Consider the following 14,162-nt stretch of genomic DNA (forward strand, 5'->3'; position numbering starts at 1 on the left):
AAATGATTTAAAGGATGTTAACAGTAACATTAACCTACATTTTTTAAAATTGTTCAATGGAATTTACTATTTGTTTTCACAATGTTAATGTAAGTTAATGTGACATTAACTTACTTTTAATGGCCATATAATAATCAGCCCAGACAAAGCTGCACTATTCATGTTAGAAGTCAAATAGGAAGTGTCTCTGGACTTTAAAGAAGATCATGACTCATGTAATTTCTCTTCTTCTGTACGTTCTTCTCTCTACCTGGAAATAAAAGAGCTCCTTATCTACCTTGTTACATGCAGTGAGGTATGAAAGACAGAATCTGAACAAGTATTCTATGATGGTTACAGAAAAGCACAACCACTGGATTCTTATAAGCAAAATACTTGTCCCAAAAGAAGCCCTGAGAAAGTCTTACACCGAAGCTGCATAGGACGCAGAAGAAACTCCTCCATAGTAAAAACCGTCTTGACACAGCCGTTCCTTTAGGCTCATGCCTTTGCGGGCAAACTTCTTTGGAATTCGTCCTCCAGAGAAGGTGGACTGCAGATCTGCTCGCTTTGCACTGAGCTTCCTGTACTGAACCTGGACATGATACTGGCAGTACTCGCAGTCATTCTGCAAAAAGAGCAGCAGCATCAGGGTCAGGGCCACGGGCAGGGAACAGCATCAAATAGAACATTTCTTCTCTTCCAGCTTCATATGACACTATTCTGTACGCATAGCCTCCCTGCTGACCCCCACGACCACTCCCAAAATGGAGGAGCTATGCAGTTCCTAAGAGGAAAGTTCTTCCCTTAAATTCCTTTTAAAGGATTGCTCTGGTGAAAAAAAAATATAATAAAGTCCATCCCCTTTGCTTTCTTTCTAAAACAGAAATAAAACTAGCTTCTATTGAGGTTTTTCTAGCTATTTCTCAGGTTGTCTCTTGGGAAAAATGCTATTCTTTCAGTGAAAGAAACAAAGAGAAACAACATAGTATTGTTCTATTTGGTGAACTCCGAGATGTGGTGACAATGGATTTTTAATGATCTAGGTGGTTCAGTGGTAAAATTCTCCCCTTCCATGCAGGAGAGCTGGGTTTGATTCCTGGCTAATGTACCTCATGGGCAGCTACCACCTGTCTGTCAGTGGAGGCATGTATGTTGCTCTGATGCTGAAAAGGTTTCAGTGGGGTTTCCAGACTAAGATGAACTAGGAAGAAAGGTCTGGTGATCTATTTCTGAAAATCAGCCAATGAAAACCTTATGGATCACAATGGTCTGATCCTCTATTCATCACAAAGATGGAACAGGACTGGGCAGTGTTTCGTTCTGTTGTGCATTGGGTCACCATGAGTCAGTGTCTGACTCAATGGCAGTTAACAATGATAACTCTTACTCCAACAACTCCAAGCTCTTGCTTGGAGATCTGTCAGGTATTTCACTCTGAGACCTCTTTTCCCATCTATCTATCTAAAGAGATGAAACCAAAACCTGTCATTTTACTCCTTTCAAAGAGCTTTAATATACCCACTTCACACCCACTAGGACGGCTATAATAAAAAAGATAGACAACAACAAGTGTTGGCGAGGATGTGGAGAAATTGGGACCATCATACATTGTGGTGGGACTGTAAAATGGTCCAGCTGCTAATAGTTTGGCAATTCTTCAAAATGTTAAACATAGAGTTACCATATGACCTAGCAATTCCACCCCTACATGTATATCTAAGGAAATTGAAACTATATATCCACACAAAAACTTGCAAATCAATGTTCATAGCAGCACTATTCATAATGGACAAAATGTGGAAACAACCTCAACAACCATCAACTGATGAATGAATAAACACAATGTGGTATCTATACAATGGAATATTATTCAGCCATAAAAAGGAATGAAGTACTGATATATACTACACCATGAACTTTGAAAACATGAAAAGTGAACGAAGCCAGACGCAAAAGGGCACATACTATATGATTCAATTTATCTGAAATGTCCAGAATAAGCAAATCCATAGAGATAGAAAGTAGATTAGTAGTTTCCAGGGGCTGGGAGAAAGAAAGAAGGGGGAGTGGGTGCTAATTGGTATGGGTCTCTTTTTAGGGTAATGAAAAAGTTCTGAAATTAGATAGTGGTGATGGTTATACAACTCTGTGAAATACTAAAAAGTATTGAATTGTACACTTCAAAAGGTTGAGTTGTATGGTATGTGAATTTTATCTCAAAGATTTTTAAAAAAGATCTCTATGAAAAGGTGCAATATAAAATATAGACTAAAATAAGGTTTTCAGTGTATTTTATCATTAGTGCTTGATCTCTGGCACTATAAAAAACTGAAGGCAAACTAAAATTCTATCTTTCTTATACCTTCTAGTCATTTGGCAATGAAAGATCACTTTCCTTAGAGGTTAAATTCTCCCTGCCCCCGCCCCCTCAACACTGCCTTTTTTAACTGGCAATTATTAGCCGAATACGACCACATGACCTCTGAAAATGCATATTTAATTTTCTCATTTTGACCCTTCCTGTTAAGTAGGAGACTCAGTTCCAAATTGGTCATTACAGCTAAAATACAGACAATTTATTCCTAACAGTTAGTTCCCTTCTTTAGCAGAAACCATGCTAACAAGGTAGAAACCAACCAAATTAACCATCTGTGTGCATGGCTGTCCATTCTTCTTCTTTGCTTTACAGGTTCCCAGGTCAAGAGCTTCACCCATAATCAAGACCTTTTGAGGATGATCAATAGATAAGCACACCTGTAAAAAAGAGGTGGGATAGGAGATAAAAGCAGGCAAAGTTGGGGCTTTTTATCAGCAAGAATAGATATAAGAATGGTTGATGGTGATTTAAATCAAAAGGAATTTCAAGTCAGAGGTCATAAAATAGCTTAGAAATGGGAGTGTGGAAGACATATAACTTAGATCTCTACTCAGTGTCCATTCTTTCCTTCTTAGTGATTTATTTGGGCTGGCAAAACGCTCAGCCTCAAGTAATGGATCCTGATCCTGTTCTCCAGCATTGCTTACAGCTAGTGATGGCCACGTGACTAAAGCCAGTTAAGCGGGGATTGGTAAGAAAGGTATCTGGGAACGCTTTTGTTTTCTTGGTAAAAGGAGATAGAGAAGCCTGGCTCAACCTCCTCTTCACTTCTTGCCCTGAATGGAGATACAACGGCTAAAGCTTCCAAGCCGTTTTACGACCAAGAGAGAAATGCCAAGAGACTCACAGAGATGTTGGCCCTGACATCACTACACCACTTACATCCGGGCTCATTGTGTAGGAAAAATAAACCCCACTTGTTTTAAGCACTGCCAATTCTGACTCATAGTGACCCTATAGGACAGAGGAGAACTGCCCTACAGGGTTTCCAAGGAGTGCCCGGTGGATTTGAACTGCCAACCTCTTAGTTAGCAGATGAGCTCTTAACCACTATGCCACCAGGGTTACATTGCTCTTTGAAAAGTCTATGGGGCAGTTCTACTCTGTCCTATAGGGGTGCTATGAGTCGGAATCGGCTTGACGGCAACAGATTTGTCTTTTTTTGGTTTGTTTTAAGACACTGGGGTGAAGTTTTTCTGTTACTTGCAGTCTAATACATTCCTAAACAATAGGTGGAGATTTGTCACCCATCCCTGATAAAAGCAAGGAATGAAATGAACAAAATGAAATAACTCTGTCTCTCACTCTTCCTGGTAATAATAATCTCTCTACAACAGATGATGCTTGTTGTTGGGTCAGGGTGGAGAAACTGTTGCTATTCACACTGTGTCTAGATTTGGAATTTTCTAGAGAATCAGTGGATAGTACCAAAACTCTAATACTGCTTAAGAAGATAACTAATTTGAAAAGCTATAGTGAAAGAAGCTGTTACAAAATAGAGCATGTGGAATTTCAGAATATTGGTGGGTGGGAAATAGAACAAATAAACACAAAAAACCCAGATTAATGGAGACAAAATGATATAAAAAAACCCAAACTCGTTGCCATCGAGGTGATTCCGACTCATAGCGACCCTACAGGAAAGAGTAGAACTGTCCCATAGTTTCCAACGAGCGGCTGATGGATTCCAACTGACCTTTTGATTAGCAGCCGAACGCTTTACCACTGAATGATATAAAATAGGATTAATTACCTGGAGGTAGGCCAATATAAATGTTTTTTATAAAACTTGGCCAAGTTGTAAAGACAAAAAAAAATCTTAAAGTCTTACCTCTTCTGAACCATCCTTGGGTTTCATGGGGTTAGCATTGAGTAATCCTATGACGGTACCTTGCTCAGTCTTCCAAAGTTCTTTGTGAACTTCTCTAAACAAGAACAAAGACACATACTGTGTCAGGTCACGAAGATCATTCAGTCGCCAGATGCTGAATGTTTTCCCCTGGAACAAATATTTATTCTTATTTTAATAATTTTTGAACAATGGGTTATACTGTTTCCACTTATGGTTCAAGGGTTCTAGTATAGAAAAATATATAAATATATTCCACACTAAATACATAATCATCAGAAAGTCCGTTAAGTATAAATTAATCCTTTCCCTAGGCTTCAGTATTACCCTTCTTATTTTAGAGATGAAAGTGAAGTTAGGCAAGCCAGTAGCAAACTGTTACTAGATTCTATCACTCCCAGGTCTGAGATTTAGTCAGTGGGATAGCAGTGCCTTTTTAATCTCTCTCTCACACACACACACTCACACATGCATGCACAGCACACAGCATTGAAGAGAAAAGGGAAGCTATGCCACAATTTAAAAACTTACTAATATGAATAGATATCAGGTAAACAATAAATCTATTACTTATCATTGATTAATTTAATTATATTAGTAGTATTAATTAAAATAAAGAGGTTTCAGCTCTATACTATTAAGTCTATGCTTAGCTTAGAAGATTAACAAAAGCATCATTTAAAAAAACTGCTCTTGCGTTTAACTATAAAATTTCAGAGGTATTATTAACTATATGAAGAAAGGCAAGTTATAATGCCGACCACTTGTAATATGAACAACTTCTACTTCTACAGATCGTTAACAAACACACTAATCTGAATAATACTGAATTAAGCTGTTTCACAAAGGCATTCAGGGTGGGTACGGTTATAATTTGTGGTGAGCGAGTGCCTGGACTCTAATTATTCTTCCATGGGTTTGTACAACGCCTTTCATAGAAGAATTCAGATAAAATCTCACACCTATGATTTCAATGTCATTACAGCCACTTGTGACGCCATTAAAAACTTAATCAAACGAAAACCAGACCTGTTCACCGGTAATAGGGCTAGAACAGCCCAGTAAACTTAAGATTACCCCTGTCATCAGATCTCGTAAAAATCTACTAAGGTTGGCCAAGATCTAACAATAGTGAATGAAATCAATAGTGAGCATGACTGATCATAGTATTTTGGAGCTGGAAGAGACTTTCAATATAATCAAAGCCAGTTACTTCATTTTATACGTAAATAAACGGAGGTCCTTCAAGCAAGAATAAGGGTCAACCTAAGGTCACATAACTAGTTAAAGGGAGAACCAGGCTTAGAGTCCAAGTTCTCTGACCTGCCTGGCCACAACATGCTTTCCCCATTATGCTTCAGTCAACTGGGATTTATGCAACTTGTTAGATCTTTTCTAATAGCCATCAAATTAAATAAACCATACATTCCAGCATGGGCCAGCAATTCTAGAACTTCTGCAATTGCCATCTTATATCTAATAAGGATCTCCAAAGGACCTGTGAATTCAGACTCTTTGATGCCTATTCCTCTCCTCCACAGGAAGGATTACAGCATCATGGGGTAACCACATGTGTCATCAAAACAATAACAAGTGAAATGCAATAAGAATGATTTGGACAATTAAAAGCCCAAGACACCCATACAACTAGAGCTCCTTAAAGGAGGACATTTTTTAAATATATCCGCCTTGGATACTCACCCAATGACAGTGTGCAGCTTTGGAACTCACCAGAAGTTATTTCAAAAAGACAGGCTCAGTGTAGCAAATTAAGAATGTGAGTGCCCAGTGTTAGTTTGTGGTGAAGCAGCTAATAAATCAATCAAATAGCTTACACTGTTAGAACTCTGTGGAGTGACTTTCTTCACTATAACTCCAAATGTCACCCAGTCTATTTCTTCCAGCGTTTCACTTGCCATCTTTTCCTTGATCTGAGACAGTCTGATCAGTTTTCGGCCAACCATTTTCTTGTTCATTTCTGTGGAGGATACTCGAGGCCGCCTGGGTGAAGAAACCAGCAACTAGTACATTATGCTAAGAAATAACAGATTATTTGGCACTGTACTAGGTGGTAAGAAGAGGTGTTACGGGGCAGAAAGCTCTACTGCACCTCTTTTCAGGGGGCTTAGTATGTGGTATGGACAGGTACACATTTCTATGGCAAATAAATAAAAATAAAATAATTTTTAAAGCTAGGTTTACTTTTCCTTGGACACAGAACTGGGGCTATCCAGAAAACAAGAAAGACCACAAATTCTTTAAATTCTATAAGTTACAGTACAGAAGTTATAATATTTTAAAAGAAGATATTATATAATTAAGTTATACTAGAAGATACTGTTATCCTGGTTAAACTATATACCTTTATATATTTAAAAAGTCTGTATCACTGTTTCTGTCAATTTCTTATTAAATCTACTATCTATTATTTATCTATTTCCTTTTTATAGATACACATCTTTTATTCATTATATAAACAAGAGTCTTCCTTAAATTTTACATGCAACTATATCGAGTCAAACCCAGTGCCACAGCTAATCTTATTGCCAAGTTTTGTCAAGTACGAGTGCTGTTGGTATTTTATAGATTTGCTGCACAAACGTTCTTTCTAAAAGACTCCGTCTTCTGAAAGGAGGGCGAGCCCTCTAGCAGTGCCTATGAATGGAGTGACAGGGCTGCTACAGTTACTGACCTGAGCCTCAGACCAGAGAAGGCTTCCACAGAGACTGTCTGAGCCAGTTCCCCAGAACTCCCCGCTGAGCTCCTTATGCTCTGATCCCCAGGCATCCCACTAGGTTTGTTCCCAGGAAGAGTTCGGAGTGGTTGGGAGGGTGCGCTTGTCATCCCTGAAGTTGAGCTTTTGGGCCCTAGAAAATTAACATAAATATGAAGTGAAAAGACAATATTAATGATAACTACATATTTGTTTTTACAGGATTGTTTATTTTTTAACCAACACATACAATTACCAAATTATGAGAGAACAAAGAAAGCTCATAAGATCATTTCTGTCCTACCCTCAAAATCTCTCCAGTGCAGTCTGCAATGATGGAAATGTTCTATATCTGAGTTGTACAATTTGGTAGCCGCTAGCCACATGCGGTCATTAAGCACTTAAAGTATGACTTGTGCTTCTGAGAAATAAGTTTTAAATTTAATTAAATTTAATAAATATGGCTAGTGGCTTCTGTATTAGACACAGCAGCTCTGACACATTATTGGTTACTCCATGCAATGACATTTATTGAGTATTCACCATATACGGAGCACTGTGGTAGATTTCATAAGGGAGTTGAGTTAAAGCCCTCCTTAAGGAATGAATAATTATTTGAGATTTGTATACAGATCAAATTCTACCTGAAGAAAACCCAAAGCTAGCTCCACTTTCTTTTCTTCTTGTTTCATTTTATTTCATTTCATTCCATTCCATTTTATTTGGGGGTGGAGGGGGTATAAAAGGAGTAGGGTTATTTTACTATTGCTTGAATTAAATATGCTGATGTGGTTACTTTTCATATTTTTGAAGCATTGATAATTCTTCCAAAGGTCAGAAACCTTGGGTATTTTCTTTAGTAAAATAGCACTCTCTCTGTTATATAAGAAGGTGTTGTTTACTTTCAGATGGACATTGGGTAATTTCTCCCAAGCTAGGGGTCAAGGTGATCCTAAAACTTTAGAATCTCTAGAAGCCATGCTGATGTCCTACCCCCTCAAAACCAAACCTTGGACATTGCATAGTGAAACACCTTAGTAATGCCAGAGGTCCTAAGGGGATGGACACTATATACAAGTGAGTACACTAAAAATGCAATTTTTTGCCAAATGGGAACATCAGAGCATGCAGCTATTTTCTATTACTGTCATATGCCAATGCTGTTCAAGGGGGCCTTTTTGAACACAAGTGATCGATAAAATGCTGCTTACTCTAAGCTATGTCATCTCCAGACCATTTTGTCTTAGGTCTTCTAAAAAACAAGTCACCTTGGGGAAACTGACTCAGTACAACAAAGTCAATACATAGGGCTTATAAATCTTTTTCATTTTTAGTGCATATCATGTGTTTGTTGAAAGAAACTTTTATTTGCATACTATTCTATACTCCCGGCAAAGACGTCTTTTTTAAAGAATGGACCCTCTGGTTTATTACAACGTGGCCTCAAATAAAACTTGACTATTTTATAAGGGAATCTGTGCCTTAAGCTCACAAGCCTGAAGATTAACTCTCTACACTTCCAGCATGAGAATCCAATCCAGTGGCTATACTTAATACAATCCAAGTAAAACTATAGGACTATAGAGTTAAAAAAAAATTCAACCCACTAAATTTAGTAAATATCTTCTCTGTACCTAAGGATACAACTTGAGATGTAGAGAAAAAGCACAACATATAGCATATGGCTCCCACTCCCCAGAAACTTATTTTCTCAGTAAGGAGATAAGATAAACCAATACACACAAGCCAGACGACGCTAAAACGTATTTGAAAACAGAGCTAGAGCACTGAAAAATCAGTGAAGCATAGAGTGCTCTACCTGCAGGCGAAACCTTTGGTGCCTGAGCCACCCGCTTCGTTTTTGGAAGAGGCGAGACATCAAGCGCTGCAGAAAAGTATGTTGACTCCTGTATTCTTTGAACTTTCTTCTCCTTAAGAGGGGGACGTGGAAATTTACCTACTTGATTTAAAGTAAAAGAAATTACGTAGTAAGAAAGGGGCTCAAAGGCTGTTTTGCAACAAGCTGGATGCAGAAGTAATGTTATAATTTCTTAGTAACAGAAATGCATACGAATATTCCCAGAATCATAGTCTTATTACCAGGAGACTTATGCAAAAGGACTGGACTTGCAGGCTCTTTAATTGTTGCTACTTTTAGCTGTTCTTGTAAGGACTTCATTTGCTCTTGCAACTTCCTTAATTCATCTAGGAAAGAAAAATGTATTAAGAACCACGCAGAGGAGAGTTGTTATACATGAAGGACATGTCATACACAGTGAAAATGCTGGAAATACCTTTGGTGCCTCCCCGCTCCCAATATTGAGACCCACAATACAATCACATACTGAAATCTCATGATTAATATTTACACTTCAGAGAAGTCCCTTGGTGAAATAAACTTTGATTTACGGTAATCAAACCTCTAATACCTAAGCTACTTATGAGTTAGCATTACTGACAGATATCATGGATACATAGCCACAGTTAACAATTTTTTGGAGTTAGGAAATCATTATGTTTAATAAAATGGATGTCATAACTAATATAATTAATGCTGGCTCCTATATCACAAGAAATAGCTAACCAATAGATTTTATTATAACTTAAAAATATGTAAGAGAAGATGCCAGAAATAAGAAAAGGGTACTCCTTAAAGCTTCTGCTCAGGAGTGGTCTCCTGCTCCAATAGAGTATGTAGTACCTTTGTAGTATTGTCTCTGGCTCTGCATGCATGTAAACCCCAAAGTAATATTATGCTGTAATAAGCATGAAACGTGTTAGAGAGTCATTCTGTGGAGAATCAATTATAGCTGGCTGACACTGATATGGAACCCTGGTGACACAGCAGTTAAAGTGTTACGGCTGCTAACCAAAAGGTTCGGCAGCTCAAATACACCAGCTGCTTCTTGGAAACCCAATAGGGGTCAGTTCTCCTCTGTCCTATAGAGTCGCTATGAGTTAGAATTGACTCGATAACAACGGGTTTGGTTCTGGACACTGATATAAGGAGGCCTTTGTATGCTAAAATGCTGGCCTTAAATGTCTGATCTACCAACTCATACAATTTTTTATAAAGTCATTTATTTCCACCGTTGAATCAGCAGATAATTTGATGAAAACCATCAGACCGGTGGTCATAAAGAAACTAGAGAAGACCAGTAGGTAGTTCAGGGCACCTTGCAATTCTTGATTAGTTTTCTCCTGGCCAGGGGCAGGGGCAGGGGCAGGAGAAGGGAGAGTCCTATTTGTAGTTGATTGCGAAGTAGGAACTTCTTCTTCATCTGTTAAGTCTTCCATATCTCCAAAGAGAGTGGCCAGATTTTCCTTCTGGTCTTCAGTCCTTCCCACTTCTCCATCATCAGCCTCCTCTGAGTAAGATTCACCATCACCATCAGCATCAAAGAGCTCATCAAATTGGTCAGGTTCACCAACTTCTTGGGTCAAGGAGATGCCTCCTTCTGAATTACAATCCAAGGCTGACTCATTCTCCTCCAGTAGTGCAGTCAGCAGAGACAAATCATCTTCCTCCCCTGGGAAAAAAGAATAAGATGAAAAGAAAGAAATTAAGACTACTCGAGGAAAAACTGCTAATGACAAGCACTGTTAATCAAAAATTTCAGCACTAACAAGGCAGTTAAAATGTTAATGTCACCCTTTAAAATGGTTTTCAAAAATGGCTCTACAGATCCACCATTTTGCCTGGTACATTTGTTGTTGTCTTGTCTCTAGATTCCCTCTCCCCAAGTGCTTCTTACATAGGTTTACTGGCTAAAGAAGAGGCTGATATCTGCTTAGGGATGGCAGTGGGTCAGGCACAGGCTAGATCTTTTTACCTGGATTACTTCAATTAATGAAGGTCCCTGGGTGGCACAAACAGTTTGCTCTTGTCCGCTAGCCTAAAGGTTGGTGGTTCAAATCCACCTAGCGGTACCACAGAAGAAAAGATCTGATGGTCTGCTTCTATTAAGACTACAGCCAAGAAAACCCTATGGAACAGTTCTCTACTCTGTAACACATGGGGTCACCGTGAGTCAGAATCAACTCCACAGCAATTAGCAACAACAACCTCAATTAATGAGATAACTTCCTGCATACCATCTGCCATGAAAATCAACGAACAAGGGAATAAACTGAAAAACACGCTAAACATACATTTAGGGCACCCCTCTCCCCTTTTAAATTGCTTGAGAAAATTTTTAAAAATCTATAAAGGTACAAAGAATTATATAAAAAGTACTCATATCCCATCAACCAGAATTAGCCATCATTAACATTTTGTCATATTTGCTTCTGGCCTTTTATTTTTAATAACACTTTACAGATAAAGTCAACCATGACAAGTCTTATCCCAACTCCTTACCACTGACTCCACTCCCCAGTGCAACCACTATCATAATTTTCATATATCATCTCAGTCTATTTTTCATATTTATATATAAACACATAGGTACTCACAGTCAAAGAGTCCCTAGGTGGCAAAAATGGTTAAGCACTCAACTACTAGCCAAAATGTTGGTGGTTCGAACCCACCCAGAGGCGCCTCAAATACAGGCATGGAGATCTGCTTCCGAAAGGTCACAGCCTTGAAAACCCTATGGAGCAGTTCTACTCTGTACTCATGTAGTCACCATGAGTCAGAATCAACTCAACAGCAATTAACAACAACATTCACAGTCAACACATAGTATTATGTTGTTTTTAAAAATATTTACATAAATTAAAACATATAGTTCTGGTTTATTTATCTCCATTGCTGTATAGTACTCCATAAGACCGTACCATATTTTATTAATCCATTTTCCAATAAAGGACACATGGGCTATTTCCCATTACAAACTATACTGTCCATCTTCTTACACGTGTGAGTTTCTCGGGGCTATATATCAGAAGCGGAATTGCTAGATTGTTGGGTATGAGCAGTTTCCAATTTTACTTCTTGTTGCCAAATTGTTCTCAAGCGGTTGTGCTTTCACTAGCATTGTATGCAGGTACCATTTCCGCACCATCTCACCAGTATCTGATGCCACTAAAATTTTTTTGCCAACCTGATGGATAATTTAAAAAAGCATCTCACTGCTTTTATTGCGTTTCCTAGATTGCTAGGGAAGTTAAGAATTGTTTATGTTTATTAGCCATTCAGATTTCTTCTTTACTGATTTTTTTCTGTTTATATTCTTTGCTCATTCCCCTCTTTTCCTCCCATTTGGGCACTATACCTTCATAAAATCACAGGCATTTAAAGCAAAAATGTTAAGGATTATCTGGACCACTCCCCTCATTTTATTTTTTAAATAATATTTTCATTGTGTTTTCGGTGAAAGTACATACAGCAAATTAGGTTCCCATTTAACGGTTTCTATACAAATTGTTCAGGGACATTGGTTACATTTTTCACAAGTGTCAACATTCTCATTATGTCTGTTCTGGTTGTTCTGTTTCCAGTAACCTAATTTCCCTGCCCCCTTAACCTTCACATCTTTGCTTTAGAGTAATTGTTGATTGTTTGGTCTCATATGGATGATTTTCTCAAGGAGCACAGTACTCATGGGTGATATTCTTTATTTTATGAGCCAATCTGTTATTCAGCTAAAAGTTCCCCTCATTTTAAGGACAGAGACTAAAGGTCAGAGAGGCTAAGGGCTTATTCAGGATCACGTGGTGAAACAAGTCAGCAGAGGCGCCTGGAGCTCTCTAGATCAGCAAACCAGTGTCCTTTCCATCACTCTACATTCCCTCACCAGAGGGAAAGAGACAATAGCCAAACTTAAGGCTGAGAATCTGATGAAAGGGTCTAAAAATTAGAGTTGGATGCCATTAAAATGATTTTAAATTTGAATTGCTTAGTCAACAAAGACTCTAAGACTTCAGTGTGCAACAAAAGAGGCCACCCCTGTTCTCCAAGCAAGACAGCCACATCACGGCATGGGAGTAAAGAGGCCCTCCACTCTCTCGTTCCCAAAACCCTCAGAGAGCACACCCCTGGAGGAGGTCCTGGCCCACATCATTGGGAGATACAGGTAAAAAATGTCACCTAGCGGGCCCCATACTCTTCACCTTGAACCCATCTTCCTTCATGAGAGTACCAGGGCAAATCCTGTGATGCCTTATAGCTGTTTACCTTGGTCACCACCAAAAACCATCCATCTTCTCCATGTTACTCTGATCTTTCTGCTTCTGTTCCCAAGCCCCCGGGGTCTGCTCTCTGGAGCTCAGAATCTACTATCAGCAAGTCCCCGTATCTATATTCTCAGTGGCTCTTACAACAGAAATCTGGCTGTCCCCTGCGACTCTCTTGAGTGGCAGTTGTTTAATCTGTCATATTTCACACTGCAATATCTACAATGTTGTCTTCCTCTCCATCTCTACTGCTATCACCATTCTTGCTCACTTCAACATTCACAAGATTCAGCCAACTTCTTGGTCTCTCGCTTTCTTTACCTTCTCAGCTTCAATAACCTTGTCCTCCACCCCATCTTAGCCACCCTCTCCCAGTCATCGCAGCAAAGGCACCACCTATGAGATCTTGATTTCAAGCATTGACTCTCTGATTCCCACCTCCTATCCTTTCTGCCCACTCACTCTAATATTCCCACCCAGCAATTTCTTCAACTTTATTAAGATGTCCAATCCATTGACCTTCCTATGTTTTTACTATCCATCATCACCTGTCCCTCCTGTCCTCATCTTGGATTCCACATTCTATCATTATAATCACTGCCTTCTAAAGACTCTCTTCCGTCTCTCTCATGCCCTCCAGTTCCTTGATAAAATCTTAACACTGATTAAATCCACCAAGCCACCTCCTCCATGCCTGTACCCCAGCTGGTGAATGTTCATAGAGAAAGACACACTGCCATGCTGACTGGTCTAACTTCAAATTTATGCTTACAAACAGGCATGAAACCATGTTTGAAAATTCCCACGCTTCCCTAGTATGTTTACTTTCTTATTTTCCAACTACTTCACACCACCTCTCCTCAAATTTCCTATGCTCTCTCCTCCCTCTTTACTCTTAGCTGATGATCTGGTCTTATATTTTACAGCAAAAACATAGAAGTAATCAGACAGGGACTTCCTCATATTTCACTACCAAATCTGAATTCATATTCTCTGCTTTCCCTCCTCTGAAAATGGATGAAGCGTTTTTACTTCTATTTATATCCAATTTCTCCATTTATACACTGGATCCTATTCCTCTCAACTTCTCAAAGACTTCATCCTACAATTACCAACTCTCTCCT

General features: G+C 38.8%; 1 protein-coding gene across 1 annotated transcript in view; it reads right to left on the bottom strand.

The window, feature by feature from the left end:
* Positions 1-14,162, bottom strand: part of MCM10 (minichromosome maintenance 10 replication initiation factor) — a 47,335-nt gene that overhangs the window by 30,237 nt on the left and 2,936 nt on the right. The window contains exons 3-10 of the mRNA XM_023734357.1: positions 10,098-10,451; positions 9,022-9,126; positions 8,741-8,881; positions 6,901-7,075; positions 6,044-6,209; positions 4,191-4,358; positions 2,620-2,736; positions 408-607 (exon numbers count right to left, since the gene is read on the bottom strand). Of these exons, the coding sequence (XP_023590125.1) occupies positions 408-607; positions 2,620-2,736; positions 4,191-4,358; positions 6,044-6,209; positions 6,901-7,075; positions 8,741-8,881; positions 9,022-9,126; positions 10,098-10,451 (1,426 nt within the window). The remainder of the gene's footprint in view (positions 1-407; positions 608-2,619; positions 2,737-4,190; positions 4,359-6,043; positions 6,210-6,900; positions 7,076-8,740; positions 8,882-9,021; positions 9,127-10,097; positions 10,452-14,162) is intronic.

The sequence above is a fragment of the Trichechus manatus genome, unplaced genomic scaffold, assembly GCF_000243295.1.
Source record: "Trichechus manatus latirostris isolate Lorelei unplaced genomic scaffold, TriManLat1.0 scaffold00067, whole genome shotgun sequence".
Taxonomy (NCBI): domain Eukaryota; kingdom Metazoa; phylum Chordata; class Mammalia; order Sirenia; family Trichechidae; genus Trichechus; species Trichechus manatus.